The sequence below is a fragment of the Pristiophorus japonicus genome, chromosome 7 (genome assembly GCF_044704955.1).
Source record: "Pristiophorus japonicus isolate sPriJap1 chromosome 7, sPriJap1.hap1, whole genome shotgun sequence".
NCBI lineage: Eukaryota > Metazoa > Chordata > Chondrichthyes > Pristiophoridae > Pristiophorus > Pristiophorus japonicus.
In genome coordinates this window covers 50,437,151-50,463,503 of record NC_091983.1, presented here as the reverse complement: position 1 = coordinate 50,463,503, position 26,353 = coordinate 50,437,151, and the positions used below count along the sequence as shown (strand labels likewise).

Below are 26,353 nucleotides of genomic sequence, written 5' to 3'. Positions count from 1 at the left end.
CGGGGGGGTGCCTCAGCATTCCTAGCCATCTGTTGAAGGACAGATTGCTGGACTGCTGTGACACGCTGCAAGCCCCTTTCCACCTGCCCACTCGTGCCCGACAACTCAGCATGTGCAGACCCCCACCTCTAACCTACCCTCTAAACTCCACACAGTGCCAGTATCTGAGCTGGTGGCTGTGAGTGTCAGATAATGTAACACTGTTTCCTCTTCTTCATCACTCTCCTCTCCCTCGTCTTCTTGAACCACTGGCTAGGCAGGTTGGATTTCTTAGGTCTCTGAAATGAGAAAGGCACACGGTAGCATTGTGTTGAAGGGAGCGGGGGAAGCAAGAGCTGTATGCTTACACCATGTACAGCTTGTAAATCAGAAGATATTGTGTGATGAGGGGGGAAGTGGGATGTGAGAAGGAGGAAAACCTAGGACTCAGCCATGCCCCTCCCAAGAATGGCCAGCACCGTATCCTCCATGGGGGTGAGGTTATGCAGGCGAGCCTGTACCCCTGGCTAGTTAGGTTCTGCTGGCGCCTTTTGTGCTGGTTATGTGCCACCTTGTCCTGCAAGAGAAAGGAGACTGTGTCAGTGAGTGTGGTGCAATTTGTTTGGGTGATATGCCTGTCATGGTTGAATAGCTAACACTGTGGGTGTGAGGCTTGCAGCAGTGGTAACATTGTGAGGGTGAGCTGAAGCTATGTATATTAGATATGAGCTCTGTTTGATAGAGATTGTTGATGGGTGAGTGATGGGTGCATTGAGCAGTGTGTGAAGCGAGTGCTGCAGATGGAGGGCTATGGATGAATTCACTGACATTAACCACTCGTGTGAAGTCATTAAACTTCTTCCTAGATTTTGTCCACATCCTCAGGGCTACACTGCTGGCATTCACCACATTAGCTATCTGTGTCAGCTGTGGTTCAGTGAGTAGCACTCTCACCTCTGAGTCAGAAGGTTGTGGGTTCAAGACCCATTCCAGGGACTTGACCCTGTAAATCTAGGCTGATAGTCCAGTGCAGTGCTGAGAGAGTGCTGCACTGTTAGAGGTGCTGTCTTTCGGATGAGATGTTAAACCGAGGCCCCATCTGCTCTCTAAGGTGAACATAAAAGATCCCATGGCACTATTTTGAAGAAGAGCAGGGAAGTTCTCCCTATATTTATCTCCCAATCAACAAAACAAATACAGATTATTTAGTCATTATCACATTGCTGTTTGTGGGAACTTGCTGTGTGCAAATATGCTACCACGTTTCCCACATTACAACAGTAACTGCACTCTAAAAGTACTTCATGAGATGTCCGGTGGTCGTGAAAGGCGTCATATAAAGGTAAATCTTTCTTTTTGCTCCCGCTGCACTTACGGCCTCCAATGCTGTATCGGAGAACCTTGATGCATGCTCGCTCCCCTGTTGGGCCATCAACAATTGTTCTTTTTCACAGTCTTCCCCAGCCAGCTCAATGATCTGCTGCAAGCAGAATGCACCTCCTCTTGAAGTGGTAAAGACTGCCTTTAAGTAGTGCAGGCCTCACACGAACTTGGGCCCCCGGCGGAGCTTTGTGTGCTGCCTGCGGTCCTCCGAACGGGCGGGTCACGATCCCCACGTCCATTGTCAGGGGCAAACCAATTTCTAGGCCATTGTATTATACTGAGGTTATATAAGGCTTTTATATATCTGTTCTTGGAAAATTGTGTCCAGTTTTGGTCTCTGCACATGACAAAGTAATCAAAGAAAAGTGCTGAGGAAGGTTAGTAGTATGATACCTAGGTACCGAAATTATCCCTTTCAATAAAGCCTCTGACCGGGTTGGCCGCCGACTCTCCGTGGAGCGGCCACCATTTTAGAAATTGCCCTTCCTCAGGAGCAGAGTGGTGTCCGGGATCAATCCGCCCGTTTTCCACCGTGGCTTGCAGGCAACGACCCCTTACCATCTGGCGGGGATCCCCTCACGAAATTGCCCCTTACCTGCTGTCAGTGCACTGTGTGTGAAACGGCGGCATGGTTGCCCTTAAAGGGGAGGGCGCACTGCCGCAGCCGCCATGTTATTTTTTTTTGTCAGCCGACTGCCAGGTTGGCCCGACAATTATGTTCCCGGGTTCAGCCAGGCCGCCAACAGGCAGCCTGGCAACCCCTCTTGGGTGCCAGGCCGCTGGTCCGGCCAAAACCCTCCCTGGTGGCCCAGCGGACTGAACTAAACTAACTGCAGAGTTCACAGTGTCTTTCCCCTTTAACTGAAGGAGAGAGATGTGATGCGCCAACGAGATGACTGACAGCTGCGGACACTCCATCCTGCCCACACTTCTACCCCACTCGTGACGCTAATTTCGCAGGATAAGCCGGCGCATCCATTGGGGGGGTCAGAACACCAAAAAGGGGAGGTGCGCCCCGTTTCCGGCAGAGGGCAATTTCTACCTCCTCGTCATAGGCATCTTAGTTTTCATGTTAGGATTATTCAATGGTGCTGAAATAAATTGCTAACCTCGTTGAGATCAGCAAATTCAGCATTGGCTGGAACTCAGACCGAGGACCTTCTAGTCTGCATTACTTAGTACTACCTTTATCAATTGCCCATGGGAGGACCTTCCTCGTGTTCTTATGATATAATTCATGTTTAAGTGATCTATATTGCATTAGAAATATCACACAATAAGAAAAATACCATGATGTTAGAAAACCATCATTAGGTGCCTGCCATTGTTCTGATGTACAGATCTGCCCTGATCATTCTCTTTCAACATAATTTAGTTTTTTTTTCCTAAATATAACACAATTCTATTTGTGCAAAAAATAATGTAATTTTCAGAATCAACACTATATAAAGGGCTATGCCACCCCCATTTCCCTTCCAAAAGGAAATTTATAAAATTGGAACAGTCTGTTGTTCTCAAATCTTAAAACTAGTATCCCAATAATCAAGTCCAGAAACAAAACCCAGCGCCATTATTGCCAGCTCCACTGTGTTGTCTGTCACTTCCCCTAAGAATATTCTTGCTGCCTTCCATGAGCTGAGTTTTCTCGCTACAAAGGGTACTCTTTCTACTCTTTCCTGCTCCTGCTTCTTTCTCTCAGTTTGAGGGCCGCATCTTTTATACACTCCAGAAGGATAGTTTCTTCCATCACTTCATTTAATATTCAACAGCTTCAGTTATCACAGGCTATGGAAACCACAATAGTGCACCTATTATTATCGATAAAAAAGCTCTAATGTGTATTCTCCAATCCAGTCGCCTTCCTCCAAGATGTCACTCTCCTGCTCCAGCTCGCGCTGCTCCCCGAGGTGGTACGCCGCCACACTGGTTCCAGGTTCCACAGCTCCGCTCCTTTTATAGCCATGAGCTGCCATAACCCAGGTCGATGATTGGAGCGTGAGCAGGAGCGGCAAGGTTGGGGCAGAGGAGCGGCGAGAGATTGCAGAGTGACGTGATCGGGGCCCAGAAGAGGCAAGGGCCCGGGGCAGCACGGGCCAGCCCACACTGCATTATGTGTGCGCACTAGGTCCATGCAGCAGAGCTGGTCTCCAGTCATCTTGGTTAATCCTTGCCAGTGGAATAAGACCTAGCTCTGTCAAGCCCGTGTGGTGGCTGGTGTGCAACGGCCACCACATGTTAAAAAAAATCCACGCACAGGCATAAGAACATAAGAAATAGGAGCAGGAACAGACCATCCGGCCCCTCGAGCCTGTTCCGCCATTTGATACGATCATGGCTGATCCGGTCATGGACTCGGGTCCACTTCCCTGCCCGCTCCCCATAACCGCTTATTCTCTTATCGTTTAATAAACTGTCTATCTCTGTCTTAAATTTATTCAATGACCCAGCTTGCACAGCTCTCTGAGGCAGCGAATTCCATTGATTTACAACCCTCAGAGAGAAGAAATTTCTCTTCATCTCAGTTTTAAATGGACGTCCACTTATTCTAAGATTATGACATCTAGTTCTAGTCCACCCTATCAGTGGAAACATCCTCTCTGCATCCACCTTGTCAAGCCCCCTCATAATCTTATACGTTTCGATAAGATCACCACTCACTCTTCTGAATTCCAATGAGTAGAGGCCCAACTTATTCAACTTTTCCTCATAAGTCAACCCCCTTATCACCAGAATCAACCTAGTGAACCTTCTCTGAACTGCCTCCAAAGCAAGTATATCCTTTTGTAAATATGGAAACCAAAACTGCACGCAGTATTCCAGGTGTGGCCTCACCAATACCCTGTATAACTGTAGCAAGACTTCCCTGCTTTTATACGCCATCCCCTTTGCAATAAAGGCCAAGATTCCATTGGCCTTCCTGATCACTTGCTGTACCTGCATACTAACCTTTTATGTTTCATGCACAAGTACCCCCAGCTCCCACTGTACTGCAGCACTTTGCAATTTTTCTCATTTAAATAATAACTTGCTCTTTGATTTTTTTCTGCCAAAGTGCATAACCTCACACTTTCCAACATTATACTCCATCTGCCAAATTTTTGCCCACTCACTTAGACTGTCTATGTCCTTTTGCAGATTTTTTGTGTTCTCCTCACACATTGCTTTTCCTCCCATCTTTGTATCGTCAGCAAACTTGCTTATGTTACACTCGGTCCCTTCTTCCAAGTCATTAATATAGATTGTAAATAGTTGGGGTCCCAGCACTGATCCCTGCGGGCACCCCACTAGTTACTGATTGCCAACCCGAGAATGAACCATTTACCCCCAACCCCGTGAACTTTTATCTTGTGCAGTAACCTTTTATGTGGCACCTTGTCAAATGCCTTCTGGAAATCCAAATGCACCACATCCACTGGTCCCTTTCTCCACCCTGTTCATTACATCCTCAAAGAATTCCAGCAAATTTGTCAAACATGACTTCCCTTTCATAAATTCATGCTGACTCTGCCTGACTGAATTTTGCTTTTCCAAATGTCTTGCTACTGCTTCTTTAATAATGGACTCCAACATCGCCCCAACCACAGATGTTAGGCTAACTGGTCTATAGTTTCCTGCTTTTTGTCTGCCTCCCTTTTTAAATAGGGGCGTTACATTTGCAGTTTTCCAAACTGCTGGACTTCCCCAGAATCCAGGGAATTTTGGTAAATTACAACCAATGCACCCACTATCCCTGCCGCTACTTCTCTTAAGATCCTAGGATGCGAGCCATCAGGTTCAGGAAATTTATCTACCTTTAGTCCCATTATCTTACTGAGTACCACCTCTTTAGTGATTGTGATTGTGTTAAGTTCCTCCTGCCTTATAGCCCCTTGACTATCCACTGTTGGAATATTTTTTAGTGTCCTCTACCAGAAAGACTGATACAAAATATTTGTTCAGAGTTTCTGCCATCTCCATGTTCCCCATTACTAATTCCCCGGTCTCATCCTCTAAGGGACCAACATTTACTTTGGTCACTCTTTTCCTTTTTATAAACCTATAGAAACTCTTGCTATCTGTTTTTATATTTCGTGCTAGTTTACTTTCATAGTCAATCTTCCTTTTCTTAATCATCTTTTAGTCATTTTTGCTAGCTTTTAAAAGCTTCCCAATCTTCTGTCCTTCCACTAGTTTTGGCCACTTTGTATGCCCTTGTTTTTAATTGGATACCATCCTTTATTTCTTTAGTTAGCCACGGATGGCTATCTTTTCTTTTACACCCTTTCCTCCTCACTGGAATATATTTTTCTTGAGAGTTGTGAAATATCTCCTTAAATGTACGCCACTGTTCATAAACCATCCTACACTTTAATCTATTTTCCCAGTCCACTTTAGCCAACTCTGCCCTCATACCTTTGTAGTCTCCTTTATTTAAGCTTAGTACGTTGGTTTGAGATCCAACTTTCTCACCCTCCATCTGAATTTGAAATTCAACCATGGTATAATCATTCATTCCAAGAGATCCTTTACTAGGAGATTGTTTATTAATCCTGTCTCATTACACAGGACCAGATCTAAGATAACCTGCCCCGCCTGATTGGTTCCGTTACATACTGCTCAAGGAACCCGTCCCTTATGCATTCTATGAACTCTTCCTCAAGGCTACCCTGACTAATTTGATTTGGAGGATCGATATGGAGGATAAAATCACCCATGATTATTGCTATTCCCTTTTTACAAGCCCCCACTATTTCCTGGTTTATACTCCGACCAACAGAGTTGCTACTGTTCGGGGGCCTATAGACTATGCCCACCAGTGACTTTTTCCCCTTATTATTTCTTATCTCCATCCAAACTGTTTCAACATCCTGATCATTTGAGCTAATATAATTTCTCACTATTGCAGTGATTCCATCCTTTGTCAACAGATTTATCCCACCTCCTTTTCCTTTCTGTCTGTCCTTCCGGATTGTCAAAATACCCCAGAATATTTAGTTCCCAGTCCTGGTCACCTTGCAACCACGTCTCTCTAATGGCTATCAGATCATACCCATTTGTATCTATTTGTGCCGTCAACTCATCTATTTTGTTATGAATGCTATGTGCATTTAGACAAAGAGCCTTTAAATTTGTTTTTTTGCCCCTTTTTCCTCTCTCCTTCAAACTCACTTTCTTTATTTTTGCTTTCTAATTCCAGCTTTTCTCCCCTCGCTACTGAATCTATTTTCAGGTTCCCACCCCCCTGCCAAGCTAGTTTAAACTCTCCCCAACAGTACTCGCAAACCCACCCATGAAGATATTGGTCCCGGCTCTGTTGAGGTGCAAACTTTGTACAGGTCCCACCTCCCCCAGAAGTGGTCCCAATGCCTCAGGAAACTAAAGCCCTCCCGCCTGCACCATCTCTTCAGCCACGCATTCATCTGCTCTATCCTTCTGTTTCTGTACTCACTAGATCATGGCATCGGAGTAATCTGGAGATCACTATCTCTGAGGTCCTGCTTTTCAATCTGTCTCCTAGCTCCCTAAACTCTGCCTGGAGGACCTCATCCCTCTTTCTACCTATGTCATTGGTCCCGATATGGACCACAATCTCTGGCTGTTCACCCTCTCCCCCCAGAATGCCCTGCAATCGCTCGGTGACATCCTTGACCCTGGCACCAGGGAGGCAACATACCATCCTGGAGTCAGTCTGCTGCTGCAGAAACGCCTGTCTGCTCCCCTGACTATTGAATCCCCTACCACTATAGCTCTTCCATTCTTCCTCCCTCACTATGCAGCTGAGCCACCCGTGGTGCCGTGGTCTTGGCTCTGGCTGCAGTCCCCAGAGGCATCATCGCCCTCACCGGTACTCAGAACAGGGTACTGGTTGGAGAGCGAGATGGACTCAGGGGGCTCCTGCACTACCTGCCTTGTCCTCCTCTTCTGTCCAGTGGTCACCCAATCCCTCTCTGCCTGCACACTCTTAAGCTGCGGGGTGACCACCTCTAGAAACGTGCTATCCACATAGCTCTCAGTCTCGCTGCTGCACCACAGTGACTCCAGCTGCCGCTCAAGCTCCAAAACAAGGGCATCTTTCACCGTTCAACATGTAGTTCGGGACCTGGAATATCAGGCCCTTCATTGAAACACCTGTGAACTCATCCCTTTTTGGTGTGGAAGCAAGACATCCTCGATACGAGGGACTACTTAAGAATGTGTATTCTGTTATGCTTACTGAGAAATATATTGTGCTTGTAAATAAAAGGCAAAATAAAATCTATTCAACCTGACAATGAACTGTAAGCAACCAGCCAATATTTTGAAATTACTATTAATAGAGGAAGGCAGGCAGCTAATTTGGGTTCAAGCATACCTGAAGCATTTCTCTGTTACCTTGTCAGAAATAATGCTTCTAATGACAGTGGTATAGTTTGAGATAATAACAAAAGTCTTAAATTAAACTGAACTGGCAGCTATCTCATTGGTCACTGGGCTTAAGGCAAGGTATTCTGACAGCTTTAGGAGAAGTTCTCTTCAAGCCAATTCTAAAAAAGAGTACATGAAAATTAACCATCTAACAGCCCCGAGAGTCCAAGATAATATTTTTTGCCAGTCATCCTGTACTGCCAGAAGTGCAAATTCTAATTGAGAAATAATAGCTCTTGACTGCCAACCCTTGTCTATAGGAGAATGCATGACATTCTGCAGATTAATTAAATATATGCAACCCAGATATGCTATTAATTCCAGTTTCTGCCTTTTATGCTCAATTATTCAGACTATTTATCAAGCTATTTCAAAGTGTTTTCAGTGATAAGGAAGAAGAGAAGATTTATTTATTTCAACTCTGACAGGTTTCCCAGCTGCTCACATAATATCTGCTTTCATTTTGTTCAGAAGGAGAGATGAAGAGCCGAGGCCCCATAGTGCAAGGCACCATCAGAATTGAAAGAGTAGGAGAGAAGACTAGATAAATCAAGTAGTGATTAGGTGAGGCCAAGTTTTTGTTTGAAAAATCTGTAACTTATAGGAGGAAGAGAAGATTGAATTTAACTGCTAACTGACTGACCTTAAAATTATAATTGGGTATGCATAAAGTATTTGTGTGAATTGTTGCTACTGAATGTTAGTAAATGATGAAAATCTGATGATCATACTTAATATTAGAAGATGAAGAAAATCTGATGATCTGACTGGTTTGTGAGCAAACTGTAATCCTTGGGAAGTCCCTTGCAATTATAAATTCCAAATTGAAACCATGTGTATTTCAGAACTATTGTACCTAACGATGGCTAGAGTGTACAGTAAGGTTCATTCTGTTATAATGGGGACCTCAAATTGATTAAAATGTTAGATCCACTGTTGTCTTTTATAACCTCTTTATCTCTGTAGTAATTTTAAAATATGCCCACACGGCTGGCGACATCTTTCATGGTTGACATTTCTGTTGGATGAATGGTTCCATCCTTGGCGCTACACAAAGTATGAAGCTTGTCATGGACTGAACTGATAAGATATATGAAGTAAGGTGGTTATAATAATACACAGTGCTATGTGTCAGCATTAAATATTCCAGAGAATCAGAACGTCTTCTTCATTGTTCATCTAATCTGGGCCAACTTCACTTGGTCTCGTAAACAGTTTTTAAATGTTTTCCTTAAATTGCCGAAGACCTCAGTTTATCAAACAAAGACCCTTAATTGATTTGCTGAGGGAAGTCCAAGTCATATAGGATCATTCCGTCACTATGTCAGCCATAGAGGCAGCCATCCATCATCTCAACAGCATCAAGATTGACCTTAGTGGAATAATGCCAATTATAAGCGAGAGAAAGAGAAATGGCAGCAATGATGGCAGCTGATGATTGTACTGTTTAAACTCAGTTTACTCAAAACACATTCTTGTCTCGCTTCTGTCTGCTTTAGACACCCAAGAGGAGAGGGATCTAGTTGGGATGGTGGGGGGTGCGGGGAGTTGGAGGAAGAGGGCAGAGCTCAATTCCAATTAACCTTCAGGTTGAAGAGGTCATGGCCTTTTCCAATCGACTTTCACTTTTCAATCACCTATCAGATGCTGAATGTCAGCTGCTATTCCTCCATGGAATAATTCCTGCCCATGTTCCACTTGGGTACCTAAACCGGACAGAGGGAGGAAAAATTCAAAGCTTCGATTCGAGCTTGCCCTCTGGTGAGCTGATTCCTGGGCCATCGTTTTCACCTGCACTTGCTCTTGCTCACCTGTGTTCATTGAATTACCCAGTGCAGATCACTTTAACTCACTATCTATAGTACATGGGGTGCCAAGTTCTGCACTGGTTCTTGAAAGGATGATGGTGCGTCGTCGGGAAAGCTCTCCTCTTCAATGTGGCCTGATACATCTGATGGACCTGGGAAGAGTTGAGAGGAACAACGGTGAGCACGTAATGGCAAGGGTAAGCAGTAGCAGACAATCGGCAGCGTTATGAACCAGGTTGTTATTGCTGAGTATGTGAGAGAGAGTTAAGTATAATGGAAGAAGGAAGGGTAGAAGAATGTCAGTAAGTTAATGCTTGCCCTGTTGGAGAGTTTTGTAGACACGTGAGGCAGCTTAGCAGAGTGCCCATGACGAGAGGAAGGAACAGCTGGTGTGGGCAAGATGGGGAAGTCATTCTGAGGGCTGTAGCAGGTCCTGAGTGTGCAAGTACAAGCAGAGGAGGTTTAGTGAAGTGTCCTGTTATATTGGAGGAGAAGCATAGGATGCCGGGGAGGAAGGATTGGTTGTACAGGGACTAAAATAAGAAAGTGCAGGGCTGTGCAGAGAGTAAGAGAGATGTGAAAGGGAGTCTTACCTTAGCAATTCTGGGTGAAGTTGTTAAATTTCATCCTGCATTGCTGTCATGTCCTAGGAACAATGCTCGTGGCATGTGCTTGCCCTGCCATCTCTTTCCATTGCTGCTGAGAAATTTAATTGGGCACCATCTGAAATTCTTTGCCCACTACCCGCCCTATTTACATGATGTAAGAAAATTGACCCCATGATCTCAATATGCACAACATAGTGCCATTCTCTTTGAAATATATGCTCCTAGAAGAAAAAAAAATTCTGGAGCAAACCTTGAGGTAGCAGTCCTTGAACAGCTGTATCGTATTATTTCCTTTGGGGATGATGCAAACAGAAAATAGCATAGTTTTGTCTGCCCACGGATGACTGAATCATTTGAAAGTATAATAAAAAAAACAAAGGTAAGAAAATAAGTCAATTCGAATAAAGAAGTAAAAAGATCATAATAGAAATGAAAACAAAAAATAAAAACAGATTTGGGTACATTGCCTTCTTTAAGAATAAATGTTGAAGTTCACTCAATTCTTTTTTGTCAAGGCACCTGCCCATCAAACTGAAGGGTGCATCCATCAGTTGGATTAGGACTCATAGATTCAATATTCCTGCCTGGTTGGGAATGTCAATGAGCATGTACCTCCCACAAAAGGCATGAAAGGCCATGAGGAAGAAGTGGTGCGACTGGGGAATAGCACACAAGATGGAACTGCACATGCTGCAGCCATTTACTGTACACTATTCACCAGCACCATTTATAGCTGCAGCTCATGATATTCAGTTCTTCAAAGAGTAATTGACATCAGTTTGGGGCAGGGGGCGGGGGGAATTTAGGTGCCTCCAAAATGCCTGCCGCCTGTCACCTGACAGTGTGCTATGAGTGTGCCTGATGATCAAAGGCCATTCAACAGCAGCTTCCAAGCACACGCAAAAGAGCAGTCAAATTGTCATGGTATCTTTACCAACATCAGACCTTGTTACAAAGAAAATTGAGTCGCACTTAAATGTTTCAAAGGATGGAAAATCGATGGTCTTAAAATAACACACAAAAAAGATATCGAGTCTGATACAAATGAGAAAATATAAGTTCTTTCAAAAATTGGCAGGTCTTCTTGAAATTAAGTGACCTACGATGCCTGGTACATTTTTAGGGCTTCACCAGATACTTCTCTTGTTCTCAACAGCAACATCAAAGACCATTCATATAAGCGAGTCCTGACTCACTACAAACTGGAGTGTGACTTTATACACATACTATCTGTCACTGTAACATTGCCCAGCAATCAACAGAAACAGTGGCCGGAATGTTCCCAATGCCAAGGGTGCGGGTTTGGGGGCGGGTCAGCAATAAATTGCATGAAAATTGACAGCACGTCGGGAATGCACCATCATCCACATTTAACGCGTTTCCCAGCGTGCCACGGATTCGCTCGGGAGAGGTGGGCAACCTCATTGAGGTGCTTAACTGCTGTTTACAGACCATTAACTGCCTTTTTAACCTCAGGTTTGGGCTTTAACGGGTTGCACATGGGATTCACGCACCTCGGGAATCTTGCCTGTGACGGGGAGGCGGAAGCTCAGTGGTCATTGTGCGAGTTCATTAAGTGACAGCTGGAAAAAAAGATACTCACACACCTTATACCTGCTTCCTTGCCTTAGGGAAAGGCTCTTGCTGATACCATTTTGTGCACAAATTTAGCTTTCAGCAGTTTGCAGGACATTTCTGCAACCTCAGAAGCCACTCTCACCACATGGCTAGTCTCTATCGGAACATTGAAGGATGTTGCCTCTGATCTCCACTTTACCTGCCATCTATCAGATCAGCATGGGTGCTGCTTCTGCTGTCTCACCTTCGACCTCAGAATCGGACCAAGATGAGCCCCAGCATCAACAACACCAGCCACACCAGCAGCAGCAGCCACAACACCAGCAGCAACCATTAAAGCAGCCTCCTCGTCAACAACCTGAGGCTCCACAGGAGAGGCGGGTCAGCACAGGGGTGTACCGGAGGCGATACCTCCAACACAGATTATATAGGCAGAGGATGAGATTCCTGGACATGACTGAATAGCAGTGCTTCAGGAGGCTCAGGCTATTGCACCAGGTCAGCACAGACATTTGTAGCTTGCTAGAACAAGACCTGCTGCCCAGAGGAGCTGGTGGATACTCCTTACCAATGGCTGTCAAAGTCATCACTGCCTTCAATATATTTGCCCCAGGATACAGGGATCTGTAGCAGACATTTGCAGGATCTCGCAGTCGACCGCCCACAGATGCATCACACAGGTGACCGATGCTATGTTTCACAAGTCAGCCAATTACGTAAACTTTGCCACTGATGAAGCCAGTGTGACTGACCGGATGCTCGGCTTTGCAACTCTGTCTAGCTTTCCACAGGTGCAGGGTATCATCGACTGCACACATGAGTCCATGAAGTCACCCCCACAGCAACTAGGAGTCTTTGTCAACCGCAAGGGCTTCCACTCCCTCAACGTGCAGCTCATCTGCAACCATAAAAAGGCCATCATGTATGTGTGTGCCAGATTCCCTGCCAGCTGTCGCGACTCTTTCGTGCTGCGCCAAACAGACTTTGGCACCTCCAAGCAATGGCTGCTTGGAGACCAGGGCTATCCACTGAAGGCGTGGCTGATAACATCCTTGAGAAGGCCAAGTAATGAGGCCAAGAGGCGTTATAATGACAGTTATATGTTGACCAGATGTGTCATAGAACAAGCAAGTGGTACGATGAAGATGCACTTCAGATGCCTTGACAGATCTGGAGGAGCTTTTCAATATGCACCAGCCAGGGTCTCCAAAATCATCGTCATAAGCTGCACGCTGCACAACATAGTGGAGGAGGAGCAAGGCGCAGAACGCACAGCCACTTCGGGGGAGCAGGTGGTACAAGAGGAGGAGGAACCTGAGATAGAGATGACACCAGCAGTGGTGCACATCGGTACCTGGGAGGCCTGGGATGGCCTTATAATGGCTCGATTCCTTTAACTTATGCCAGTGCACCCATATGGCTCCCAGATGTTGTACTAACTTCCCACCCCGCTGCCCCCACCTCCCAACAACACCAGAAAGCAGTCCTACAATGACCAAGCTATTTCTGGCTCCCAAACCCCCATTGTTCGAGATTAAGTACTGTCTCACCATTCATTCCAAGTGACAAAGCCATTTCACAGGTAGCAGGCAAAAATAGACAAGACAGGAAAGTTGTGCAAAGAAATAAATCTATGTGCATTATAAATATAACTGAAACTTAACATTAACATTTTTTCATACACCCATGTGCCTACATTATCCATACACGGTTGTGCGTTTTTCCTTTTCCGATTGCTTCAACGAGGTGCAACCCCTGTGGCTTCAACAGAGGTAGAGGCAGACTGCTCACTTCCCTGCTTTGGCAGCTTTGACACTTTTGGCAGATGTCCTCTGGGTTTTGGAGCCTGTAATGGCCCCGCCAAAGTTTGCTCCTCCTGCGACTGTGCAGGGGCAGACTCGGCCATCGGGATCCGAGGCAGCATAGAGGTTCTGACTGAGGGGGAGGCAACGGGGAGAAGTGGGAGCGCTTTGAGCAGAGCCCTCACTTCCATGTCAACTCTCAACATCATCTCTCTCTCTCATGGGCCACCCGCACTTCACTGCTAGCAAGAGCTGGAGAGCACATTGCTGCACATCAGTGGGGCGATGAACACCCAAGTGTACGTTAGTGTCAGTATAGAAACATAGAAAATAGGTGCAGCAGTAGACCGTTCGGCCCCTCGAGCTTGCACCACCATTCAATAAGATCATGGCTGATCATTCCCTCAGTACCCCTTTCCTGCTTTCTCTCCATACCCCTTGATCCCTTTAGCCGTAAGGACCATGTCTAACTCCCTCTTGAATATATCCAATGAACTGGCATCAATAACTCTCTACGGTAGGTAATTCCACAGGTTAACAACTCTCTGAGTGAAGAAGTTTCTCCTCATCTCAGTCCTAAATGACCTTACTCCTTATCCTAAGACTGTGTCCCCTGGTTCTGGACATCCCCAACATCGGGAACATTCTTCCCGCATCTAACCTGTCCAGTCCCGTCAGAATCTTATAAGTTTCTATGAGATCCCCTCTCATCCTTCTAAACTCTTATGTATAAAGGCCCAGTTGATCCAGTCTCTCCTCATATGTCAGTCCTGCCATCCCGGGAATCAATCTGGTGAACCTTCACTGCACTCCCTCAATAGCAAGAACGTCCTTCCTCAGATTAGGAGAACAAAACTAAACACAATATTCCAGGTGAGGCCTCAGCAAGGCCCTGTACAACTGCAGTAAGACCTCCCTGCTCCTATATTCAAATCCCCTAGCTATGAAGGCCAACATACCATTTGTCTTCTTCACCACCTTCTGTACCTGCATGCCAACTTTCAATGTCTGATGAACCATGACACCCAGGTCTCGTTGCACCTCCCCCTTTCCTAATCTGCCACCATTCAGATAATATTCTGCCTTCGTGTTTTAGCCCCCAAAGTGGATAACCTCACATTTATCCACATTATACTGCATCTGCCATGCATTTGTCCACTCACCTAACCTGTCCAAGTCAACCTGCAGCCTTTTAGCATCCTCCTCACAGCTCACACTGCCACCCAGTTTAGTGTCATCTGCAAACTTGGAGATACTACATCCAATTCCTTCATCTAAATCATTGATGTATATTGTAAATAGCTGGGGTACCAGCACTGAACCCTGCGGTACCCCACGGGTCACTGCCTGACATTCTGAACTGTTGATTCCGACTCTCTGCTTCCTGTCTGCCAACCAGTTCTCTATCCACATCAGTACATTACCCCCAATACCATGTGCTTTGATTTTTCACACCAATCTCTTGTGTGGGACCTTGTCAAAAGCCTTTTGAAAGTCCAAACATCCACTGGTTCTCCTTTGTCCACTCTGCTCATTACATCCTCAAAAAATTCCAGAAGATTCGTCAAGCATGATTTCCCTTTCATAAATCCATGCTGACTTGGACGGATCCTGTCAGTGCTTTCTAAATGCGCTGCTATTTCATCTTTAATAATTGATTCCAACATTTTCCCCACTACTGATGTCAGGCTAACTGGTCTATAATTACCCATTTTCTCTCTCCCTCCTTTTTTAAACTGTGGTGTTACATTAGCTACCCTCCAGTCCATAGGATCTGATCCAGAGTCGATAGACTGTTGAAAAATGATCATCAATGCATCCACTATTTCTATGGCCACTTCCTTAAGTACTTTGGGATACAGACTATCAGGCCCCGAGGATTTATCGGCCTTCAATCCCATCAATTTCCCTAACACAATTTCCCGCTTTATAAGGATATCCTTCAGTTCCTCCTTCTCACTAGACCTTCGGTCCCCTAGTATTTCTGGAAGGTTATTTGCGTCTTCCTTCGTGAAAACAGAACCAAAGTATGTTTAACTGGTCCGCCATTTCTTTGTTCCCCATTATAAATTCACCTGAATCTGACTGCAAGGGACACACATTTGTTTTCACTAATCTTTTACTCTTCACATATCTATAGAAGCTTTTGCAGTCAGTTGTTATGTTCCCAACAAGCTTCCTCTCATACTCTATTTTCCCCTTCCTAATTAAACCCTTTATCCTCCTCTGCTGAATTCTAAATTTCTCCCAGTCTTCAGGTTTGCTGCTTTTTCTGGCCAATTTATATGCTTCTTCCTTGGATTTAACACTATCCCTAATTTCCCTTGTTAGCCACAGTTGAGCTACCTTCCCCTTTGTATTTTTACTCCAGACAGGGATGTACAATTGCTGAAGTTCATCCATGTAATCTATAAATGTCTGCCATTGCCTATCCACTGTCAACCCTTTAAGTATCATTTGCCAGTCTATCCTAGCCAATTCACGTCTCATACCATCGAAGTTACCTTTCCTTAAGTTCCGGACCCTAGTCTCTGAATTAACATTGTCACTCTCCATCTTAATAAAGAATTCTACCATATTATGGTCACTCTTCCCCAGGGAACCTTGTACAACAAGATTGCTAATTGGTCATCTCTCATTACACAACACCCAGTCCAGGATGGCCAGCTTTCTAGTTGGTTCCTTGACATATTGGTCGAGAAAGTCATCCCTAATACACTCCAGGAAATATTCCTCCACCGCATTGCTACCAGTTTGGTTAGCCCAATCTATATGTAGATTAAAGTCGCCCATGATAACTGCTGTACCTTTATTGCACGCATCCCTAATTTCTTGTTTGATGCCATCCTCAATCTCACTACTACTGTTTGGTGGTCTGTACACAACTCCCACTAGCGTTTTCTGCCCTTTAGTATTCCACAGCTCTACCCATACAGATGCCACATCATCCAAGCTAATGTCCTTTTTTACAATTGCGTTAATTTCCTCTTTAACCAGCAACGCTACCCCACCTCCTTTTCCTTTCTGTCTATCCTTCCTGAATGTTGAATACAACTGGATGTTGAGTTCTCAGCCTTGGTCAGCCTGGAGCCATTTCTCCGTAATCCCAATTATATCATAATTGTTAATAGTTGCCTGTGCAGTTAATTCATCCACCTTAATATGAATACTCCTCACATAGAGGCACTGAGCCTTCGGGCTTGTCTTTTTCATACTCTTTGTCCTTTTAGAATTTTGCTATAATTTGGCCCTTTTTGATTTTTGCCTTGGGTTTCTCTGCCCTCCACTTTTACTATTCTCCTTTCTGCCTTTTGCTTCTGCCCCCATTTTATTTCCCTCTGTCTCCCTGCATAGGTTCCCATCCCCCTGCCATATTGGTTTAATCCCTCCCCAACTGCAGTCGCAAACACTTCCCCCTCGGACATTGGTTATGGTCCTGCCCAGGTGCAGACCGTCCGGTTTGTACTGGTCCCACTTCCCCCAGAACCGGTTCCAATGTCCCAGGAATTTGAATCCTTCCCTCTTGCACCACTCCTCAAGCCGCGTATTCATCTTAGCTATGCTGCTATTTCTACTCTGACTAGCACGTAGCACTGGTAGCAATCCTGAGATTATTACCTTTGAGATTCTACTTTTTAATTTAATACCTAGCTCCCTAAATTCAGCTTTTAGGATCTTATCCCGCTTTTTACCTCTATCGTTGGTACCTATATGCACCACGACAATTGGCTGTTCACTCTCCCCCTCCAGAATGCCCTGCAATAGCTCCGAGACATCCTTGACCCTTGCACCAGGGAGGCGACATATCGTCCTGGAGTATCGGTTGCGACCGCAGAAACGCCTATCTATCCCCCTTACAATAGAATCCCCTACCACTATAGCTCTCCCACTCTTTTTCCTGCCCTCCTGTGCAGCAGAGCCACCCATGGTGCCATGAACTTGGCTGCTGCTGCCTTCCCCTGGAGAGCCATCTCCCCCAACAATATCCAAAGCGGTATATCTGTTTTGGAAGGAGATGACCGCAGAGAACTCCTGCACTGCCTTCCTACTCCTGCTCTGCCTGATGGTCACCCATCCCCTATCTGCCTTTGTAACCTTTAACTGCGGTGTGATCAACGCACTGAACATGGTATCCATGACATCCTCACCATCGCGCATGATCCAGAGTGAATTCATCCGCAGCTCCAGTGCCGTCACGTGGTCTAACAGGAGCTGCAGCTCGATACACTTCCTGCACACCTAGTCGTCAGGGACACTGGAAGCATCCCTGATTTCCCACATGGCACAGGAGGAGCATGACATGGGTCTGGGCTCTCCTGCCATGACTTAACCCTTAAAATAACCTAATTTGGCAACAATGCCCAAGGTTTCTTTGTGACAATAAGGAAAAAAGAAAAACTACTCACCAATCACTTACCCTCTTGGCTGTGACGTCACACTTCGTTTTCTTTTCCTCCCAGGTCGGGGAGTCAGCACTGGTGGGGAAAACAAGACAAAGCAACACCTCCCGCTCCCACTTGCCAGAACTCTCCCACTTACCAAACTCTTATCTTTGCACTCTGAGCTGCTGCTGCACTCCGTTGCTGGTACATTTTGATCCATGTAAGCAGCTAGTATTGGCCAGTGATGCTTCATCATATGGGGTTGGCTGCATGCTCCAACAAGCTAATGAGTTGGGTAAATTGCAAACTGTTGCAAATGCTTCGAAAATTTTGTCAAAGGCGGAAAGAGCCTACGGCATGGTAGAAAAAGAAGCTTTAGCCTGCGTGTATGGGGTTAAAAAGATGCATCAGTACCTGTTTGGTCTTCAGTTTGAACTGGAAACAGTTCACAAGCCACTCATTTCATTGTTTTCGGAAAACAAAGGTATCAATACCAATGCATCGTCCCGCATCCAGAGGTGGGAGCTGACATTATCTGCCTATGATTATGTCATTCACCATAGACCTGGCGCCGAGAATTGTGCCGATGCACTGAGCCGTCTGCCTTTGCCCACACCGGAGATGGACATGCCACAACCTCCAGATCTACTGTTAGTTATGCATGCTTTTGAGAGTGAAGGAACCCCTGTCACTGCTCAACCAGTTAGGACCTGGGCCAGACAGGACTCTATTTTATCGGTTGTAAAACATTGTGTCCTTAGTGTGATTGGTCTGCTATACCTATGGAAATGGGTGATGAGACCAAACCTTACAACCATCGCAAAGACGAACTATCCATTCAGTCAGATTGTTTACTGTGGGGTAATCGTTTTGTTATGCCCAAGAAAGGCAGAGAGAAATTTGTACGTGATCTACACAGCACTCATCCCGGTATTGTCATGATGAACGCCATCACCAGGTCTCACGTATGGTGGCCTAGAATTGACTTTGATCTGGAATCATGTGTGCATCAGTGCAACACTTGCATGCAGCTAAGCAAAGTACCAGCGGAATTTCCGTTGAGTCTGTGATCGTGGCCATCCAAACCATGGTCGAGGATCCACATCAACTTTGCGGGTCCTTTCCTGGCTAAAATGGTTTTTGTTGTGGTGGATGCATATTCCAAGTGGATAGAGTGTATAATCATGTCATCCAGTACATCCACAGCTACCATTGAGAGCCTTCGGGTCATGTTTGTTACTCATAGTCTGCCTGACATCGTTGTGAGCAACAACGGATCTTGCTTCACAAGTCTGAAGTTTCAAGAGTTCATGAAACTCAATGGTATTAAACATGTGAGGTCAGCACCATTCAAACCTGTTTCCAATGGTCAAGCAAAGCGTGCTGTCCAAACAATCAAGCAGAGTATGAAACGTGTAACTCAGGGTTCACTGCAGACTCGCTTGTCGTGCATATTGCTTAGTTACAGGACAAGACCCCACACACTTACCGGAGTCTCCCCTGCTGTACTATTGATGAAGAAAGGTCTCAAGACCAAGCTCTCTCTCATCCATCCTGACATGAACGATCGTATTGAAAACAGACATCAAAATCAGCAGTGGTATCATGATCGTGCTGCTGTGTCACGCAACATCTCTGTTGACGATCCTGTGTATGTGTTAAATTATGGTCATGGTCCCAAATGGATCCCCGGTACTGTTACGGCCAAGGAGGGTAACAGAATATTTATCGTCAAGCTCAAGAATGGGCAAACATGCAGGAAACATGTTGATCAGATAAAGCTGCGGCACACGGATGAACTGGAACAAGTTGAGGAAGATACAATCAGTGACCAACCAACATATATTCATTCATCAATGAATATGGACTTTCAATCTCTGACATGGTCATTGCCACTCCCATCAGATCGGCTACCCAGCCTCCAGGGCGCTCGCCCAGAACTGGAGTTGAACTGAGACGATCAATTCGTGAGTGGAAAGCCCCGGACCATCTTAACTTGTAAAAAGACTGATGCTAAGATCTTGAAGGGGGATGTTGTCATATATGTATGCTTGGGTTTACTAGCCACCAGGGGGCACTACTGTCGGAGGTCATTGGCTGTACGTATGTATGTGCGGGCCAGGTATATAAAGGAAACCACCATGTAATGCGGGCACTTTTGGGCCCGAATAAAGTAGAGCTAGGTTTGCACCTGAGTGAGTTTGCAGTATTCAGTCTATCGAGTTATTACATACATAACAGTTAGTATCCCTCCTCTAGATTAGATCATTGAGAGTCTGCAATCTGTTGTTCACAGCAAGCATGTTCTCGTTGGACAGGCACATTTGCTACTCCATGCAGGTGGCCATCCTTTCCATGGAACAGCACATCGTCATCATCACCTGCAAGATGGTGGTGCTCATGTTGGAGATGGACTCTTTCATTCTCTGTACCATCAAGCACATCATGGCTGCATTAGGATGAGGGTGAGTGTTAGTGGTAGTTAGTCAGATGGGGATGTGAGTAGGTGCGTAGACAGAGAGGGATGGGTGCACCGACAAGGTAGATTGGAGTGAAAGGTGATGTGCAGGAGTAGGCTTAGGAAGGCAGAATGATGGGCTTGGGGTGACAGGCACATCAGGATGTAGGTGAGTGTAGCATTGCACTCACCTTTCCTGACCTCATGAGATCATTGAATCTTTTGCGGCACTGGATCCACGTCCTCCTCGCCACATCCTGCTGCTGACCTCCTCTGTGATTTCTAGCCATGCCCTCTTAGTGTCTCTGGCTGGTCATTTGCAGCCATCCACAGGGAAGAAGACCACCTTGCAAGCTCTAACTCAGGGCCGAATTAAGGGCCTGATGGGCCTGGGGCAAACTGATCCAAATGGGCCGACAGTTATGTTTGTTCATGTTCATTACATTACATATGTGATTCTGATTCTGAGTATGAAAACATAGGCCAGTATATTCAACAATGAAAGCATATATTCTGTATCAAGTAGGTATATATTCTGGTTCTGGTAACATTGCAATACTAGATTCCTATACATATATGCAAATTTTTCTCAATAACTTGTGAAATAAAACAGGCTAGTACATATTCTGTTCTGTAGAGGTACATTAGTATATATAGGTACTCTGCAAAAATAGGTATGTATACGTTAGGCCAATAAACAATATTTTCCTCGGTCTCGTTTTTCCTCTCTTATTGTCTATTCTATTCAGCCTATTTGCGAGGCCTTATATTTTTTTTCCTACATTTATTTGGTGGACCTATCTTCTTTGGTGGGCCTGGGGCTGCAGCCCCATCGTCCCATGGTTAATCCGCTCCTGCTCGGACTCCCTGGCCAGCACAGGGAGGTATCAGGGAATCTTGGTGCAGCCTTCTGTCCGAATGACGCCATGAGCCGCACAAATCTCAGTAACATGTAGCCATTTGTAGCTCTCCCAAACACCTTTATCTCTCCGTCCAACAACCTTCAGCTGAGATGTGTGCAAGGTTGCTTTTAAATATCCATGCTGAAAACGAGTCAGCGGTGACATCAGCAGACTCGCTCCATTTAATTGGGCTGGGAAACCCACATGACTCATTTAATTGGTGCAACTGAGCTAAATGCGCAGTGCAGAACGCGCTGTTGAAACATTCCAGATGGCGACCCGTTAGGCGACCCACACGCACCCATCCCGACGCTCAGGTAAAGATTCCGGCCCTTGTCACTGTTATTATTACATTGAATTGACACTGCCCCTTTGTGTTTTTCTAGTCCTCAGGTTGCACAACAATATGTATTCCAATAGACTGCGTGAATTCGGCTACAAACCACAAAGTCAAATTTATTATAAGTTAAAATAAACTGGTACAGAAAATTAATACAGTAGATTTAATTTTATTACAGATGTTTAACTTATGCAAAAACAATAATAAATATGCCACACCTAACTCAGTAATAATAGTTCTGGGTCACGGGCCGTAAAATTAAATGTATACATGAAGTTTTGTCTGACCAGCACGGATCCTCCAGCCTCTATCTTCATGGTCTCAGAAAATCTGAAGAGCGGTAACAGACTGCAGAAATATCTCTCCGACTGCTGTCCATAAGCCCTTCCCACAGAGACAGCTGGTGGGCCATCCCCTGCTGTGAAAAGCTCTGTTACTCAATGGCAGTTCTCACAGGCATCTAGACTGTCAATCCACATTCTGAAATGCCACCTGGCCTGAACCACGCAAGAGAGGCCAGACACAAATCTATTTTCACATGTTTCCAAGCATTCTACTCTGATCGTTTTCATTGTAAAGGAAGCAGTTTGCATTAAGTAGTATATATTTGCTATGTAATCAAAATGCATTTACACACAAAAAATGCACCATCTCTGACCTGTTCTTCTACAATATGACTTCTGGCCACCCACCATAAATTTTGGATGTTACCCCCACCATATGGAGATTAAAAAGACCAACTACATCTCATAAATAGTTTAAAAAAAAATAAATAGGCTTTCTTATAATTTAAAAATGACTCAGAGCTTCCTATCTATCTCACTGTTAGCCTGCTTGCTGTGTGTGATCTCCTGCCATTGGTTCTTCATTGTTGTCTTCTTCATTCTGCTGCCCATCGCTTCTTCCTGTCCCTTCTCTTGTTGCCCCTTCTCTTCCTGCCGCCTCTTAGTGTTTTTCTTTTCACTGTTTTTGTTGGTTGTAGATCAGCATTTTATGATCAGGAGGAATTCATCTTTCAGTGGCAATAATGCAAGTTTTAAAGACATTTATGAAAATGAATAGACTTCCATGCTAGCCTATGCACTGGACCTTTTCGGTGTTACTGTTTATACTAAGAGGAAAATACAGTCCAAAATGTGAGAAAAATAAGATGGGGGTGGGGGGTGGGGTGGTGGGGTAGTGGTAGTTAGAAAAAGAGCTTGAAGGAGAGAAATTACCTCTCTTGCTGGGAGGGAACATAAAAAACTAAGTTGTAAATGAGGAATGCTACCTGAGGGTAAAAAGGAAAAGGATATGGTGGGTGAGGAATGACCCTGTCATGTATGTAACCATCATGCAACGGTAATCTTCATGTAACTGTAACCTTCATGCAACTCCTGTACACTGTACTTATACCCTAGAAATGCACACCCTGACCACAGGGGGTGAACTTGTGGGAGACACTCCTCACCTGCGTTTCCAGGTATAAAAGGGGAGGTCCCACCCAGGGTCAGCACTCCTTGGTCCTGGGAATAAAGGTTAAGGTCACGTAGTGACTGTGTCTGCAATACATGCCTCGTGTGAATTTGTAGTAAGGTGTAGGGACACCACAGACCCTTCTTTTGAAATGGTGCAGAAAAGGTTTGAGGAATTGTCTCCTGCTGTGGATAGAGAGCAGCCTTCAAGATATTGTAGGGGAAGAATACCTTCCTTGCTGGGAGAAAAGTACAATACATTTCACTTTCCATTGGATTCTACATTGAAAATAACAATTTTAATTGTTTGCTTCTGGCTGGACTTATGTCCATTCGTATGAGTTATCTAAACTGAGGCCAGCTCTGATTTCCTTAAGTAACATTTGTACAATTAAGCCTAGTTAGTTAGCTTTTTTTGAGATTCCCCTGTCCTTAAGTTCTTTTAAGATGCCACCTTCAATTTATATTTGGTTTTCAAGAAAACAAGATGTAAGCTAACATGACACGTGCTGAGTTACTTACAATTTTGTATTCTGTAGAGCAACTAATTGGTACGTTGGGCTAGAAATTTGTTTTGGACCGTTATTGGGTGCAGAATGGTTGGCGCACTGGATGTGCACACTGGATGCACGACCGAAATTGGACCTCAGGCCTCATTAGATATTTCCAGTGAACTGCAGATGCCAATCGGGTATTCAGAGACAGCTCGCCGGTTTGAAGGGGGCCAATTTAGGCCGGCTGTAGTGGCCAGCAATAGTGCTGTGCACCCAGGAGGAGCACTCCTGCTCCCGCTGCTCCACATAATGGTAAGTTTAAAAGAAAATATTTTTTTGGTGGTGGTTTCCAGCAGTCCTTTTAAGGACCACAGGTTAGGCCACTGAAAAACCCAAAACCCTGAGCAAAGCATACCCGACACTTGCTCTAATCAGTCCTATTGAATTTACAGGATAGTTCCTGAAACAGGCATTAGGCCGCTCATTATCATATGCCTGTTTTAGGTGGCTGTCTACAATGCCTGAATATCACCCATCTCAGTATGGCACAGACATATTTCAGGTGCCCTGAGGTGAGGGAGACAGCACCGGGAAATTAGTACATTTTACCTCCATTTTGCACCCAATAAATGGGTGTAGCGGGGTCCATAATCCCACCAACGCCACCCCAATTTTTATATATAATTTAGCATTAGTAATTTACAAAAAGCAATTCTGGAATGCAGTCCTCAATATTCTTTTTAATTCATTATTAACCATGTATTTTGCAAGCATGTTGATGAAATTATTAAAACGAATGCTCAGAGGAAAATATTGGCAAGTACATGTATATATTAAAATAAAACACCTGTCAGGGAATTTGCCACAAGGTTGTAACATTTAATGTTTTTAACACAATATACCGCCATGTAACGCTTGAAAATATTAATATAGAACACTTAATAGATTTGTCTGAAATCTCCCTCCCCACCAATTTATAGGAAATCCTTCACCTTTTTAAAAATAAATGGGTTAAAGTCCTCACCAAGGTGATGGAGAGAGGATTTTTTTTAGATGAACATGTTAAGTGTTCATATATTAGTATCGCACAATACAATTTCAGGGCCTTTATGTTAAAAAGAAACAACACGAAATCTTGTTGCTGACATTTGGTTAATGGAATAATTAGTGGTCATGTGTTCCCTTTATTGCTTGTTGTTACAGCAAAGCATTTTTGCAAGAACTCCAGTTCAGCCAGCAGCACGACGAGCAGCTATGCTCCCAGTAGCAGCAGCAGCAGTATCAGCTGTGGTGGAGGAAGCAGTGCCAGCAGCACCTCGAGCAAGAGCAGCTTCGACTACACGCACGACATGGAGGCAGCACACATGGCAGCCACGGCCATTCTGAATTTGTCCACCAGGTGCCGAGAGATGCCGCAGAACCTCTCGACCAAGCCTCAGGATCTATGTGCTAGAGTAAGTAACATTCCCTTTCAAAGGCCCTTTTTCAGTGTAGATGGCAGTCTATGGCTCCATCATTCACATACATGTAGACAGGCCTAAGCACAAAGAAAACCCAGATAACACTTTTCAACATATAATGCAGTGGTTTCATTGATCAGAAGGGCAAGCAGTCTGGCTTAGTGTGAATATTGCATTCGATCCCGAGTTCTGTAAATCTGGAGTTTTAACAGGGATTTCAACAAAAAAAAATATTTTTTTGGATAAGAATAGATAAAAGCAATTTTCACTTATGTCCTTTTGTTCAGTCATGTCTTTCGTTTTTTGGATAATTCCAATTTGGGACATAATTTTTTATATTTTTGCTCATTAGGGTGAGGGATGTCAGTGCTGGGAATCTAAGGCCACAACTATACTGCCCACTTTCGCAATGCAAATGTATAGAGTGGGGACCAGACTTCACCGTGCTGTCTCCTGTCACACAGGCTTTGATACGGCATGGAGTATAACTATAGTGTGGTGTCAAGTTCAGTTTAAAAAATGTTCAGAACTTCCAGGGTGCTTTATAAACTTAAGCACTCTCAAAACCTTTAACATTTACAAGGTGTGAAATGGAGCTCCGCGCGTGCCAGTGAACAGAATGGCTTCTCCTAATGCAACAGACAGATTTACAGCCAGGCAACATAAATAATGGGGTGCCAGCTATGATTCAGTATTGCAGCTACTGACCTGTGATCGGTAGCTACAGCTATAACCACAGCCTAACACTTTTCCATTTTTGTGCTTAGAGTCGGCATTAAGCTCTCCGAGATGCCTTAACCCCCGACCTCAAGAAGAACTCCTATTGCACCAGTGTGATTTTTCCCATTTCTTACTCAAACCATTTTATGACCTTTCTGACAGCTAATTTGTGCGATGGGCTCACACCCATTAGGTACTGGGTTGAGACTGACCAAAGCAATTTTTCACAGGGCCCTTTTTAAAGCAGCAAAGAGAGACTTGTATTTTTTTCTATCAGTTCTCGGAGAGACTGGGCAGTCTGCACTGCACAATGCAGTCTGCCTGAAAATCTATTTTTAAATAATCCTTCACTAGCATTCCTTCACTTAATTTCTTCAAATAAGCTTTTTCCTTTCCATTTATTTGAATCCCATTATCTAAGAAATGTGTTTTGTGCTTCTCTTTCAGCTGCATTAAAATTAAGGTTTGAGGCGTAGTTGATTATAAGAAAAAATAAACTGAAATAAAAAGCACAGCTCATACAGGAACATAGGAACAGGAGTAAGCCATTCAGCTTCTCGAGCCTGCTCTGCCATTCAATTAGATCATGGCTGATTCATTT

The 26,353-nt window shown here is 44.6% G+C and overlaps 1 protein-coding gene across 1 annotated transcript in view; it reads left to right on the top strand.

Annotated features, from left to right (window-relative positions):
• myt1lb (myelin transcription factor 1-like, b) overlaps positions 1-26,353 on the top strand; it is a 432,704-nt gene that overhangs the window by 245,166 nt on the left and 161,185 nt on the right. Inside the window, exon 12 of the mRNA XM_070884356.1 lies at positions 24,776-25,026. Within this exon, the coding sequence (XP_070740457.1) occupies positions 24,776-25,026 (251 nt within the window). The remainder of the gene's footprint in view (positions 1-24,775; positions 25,027-26,353) is intronic.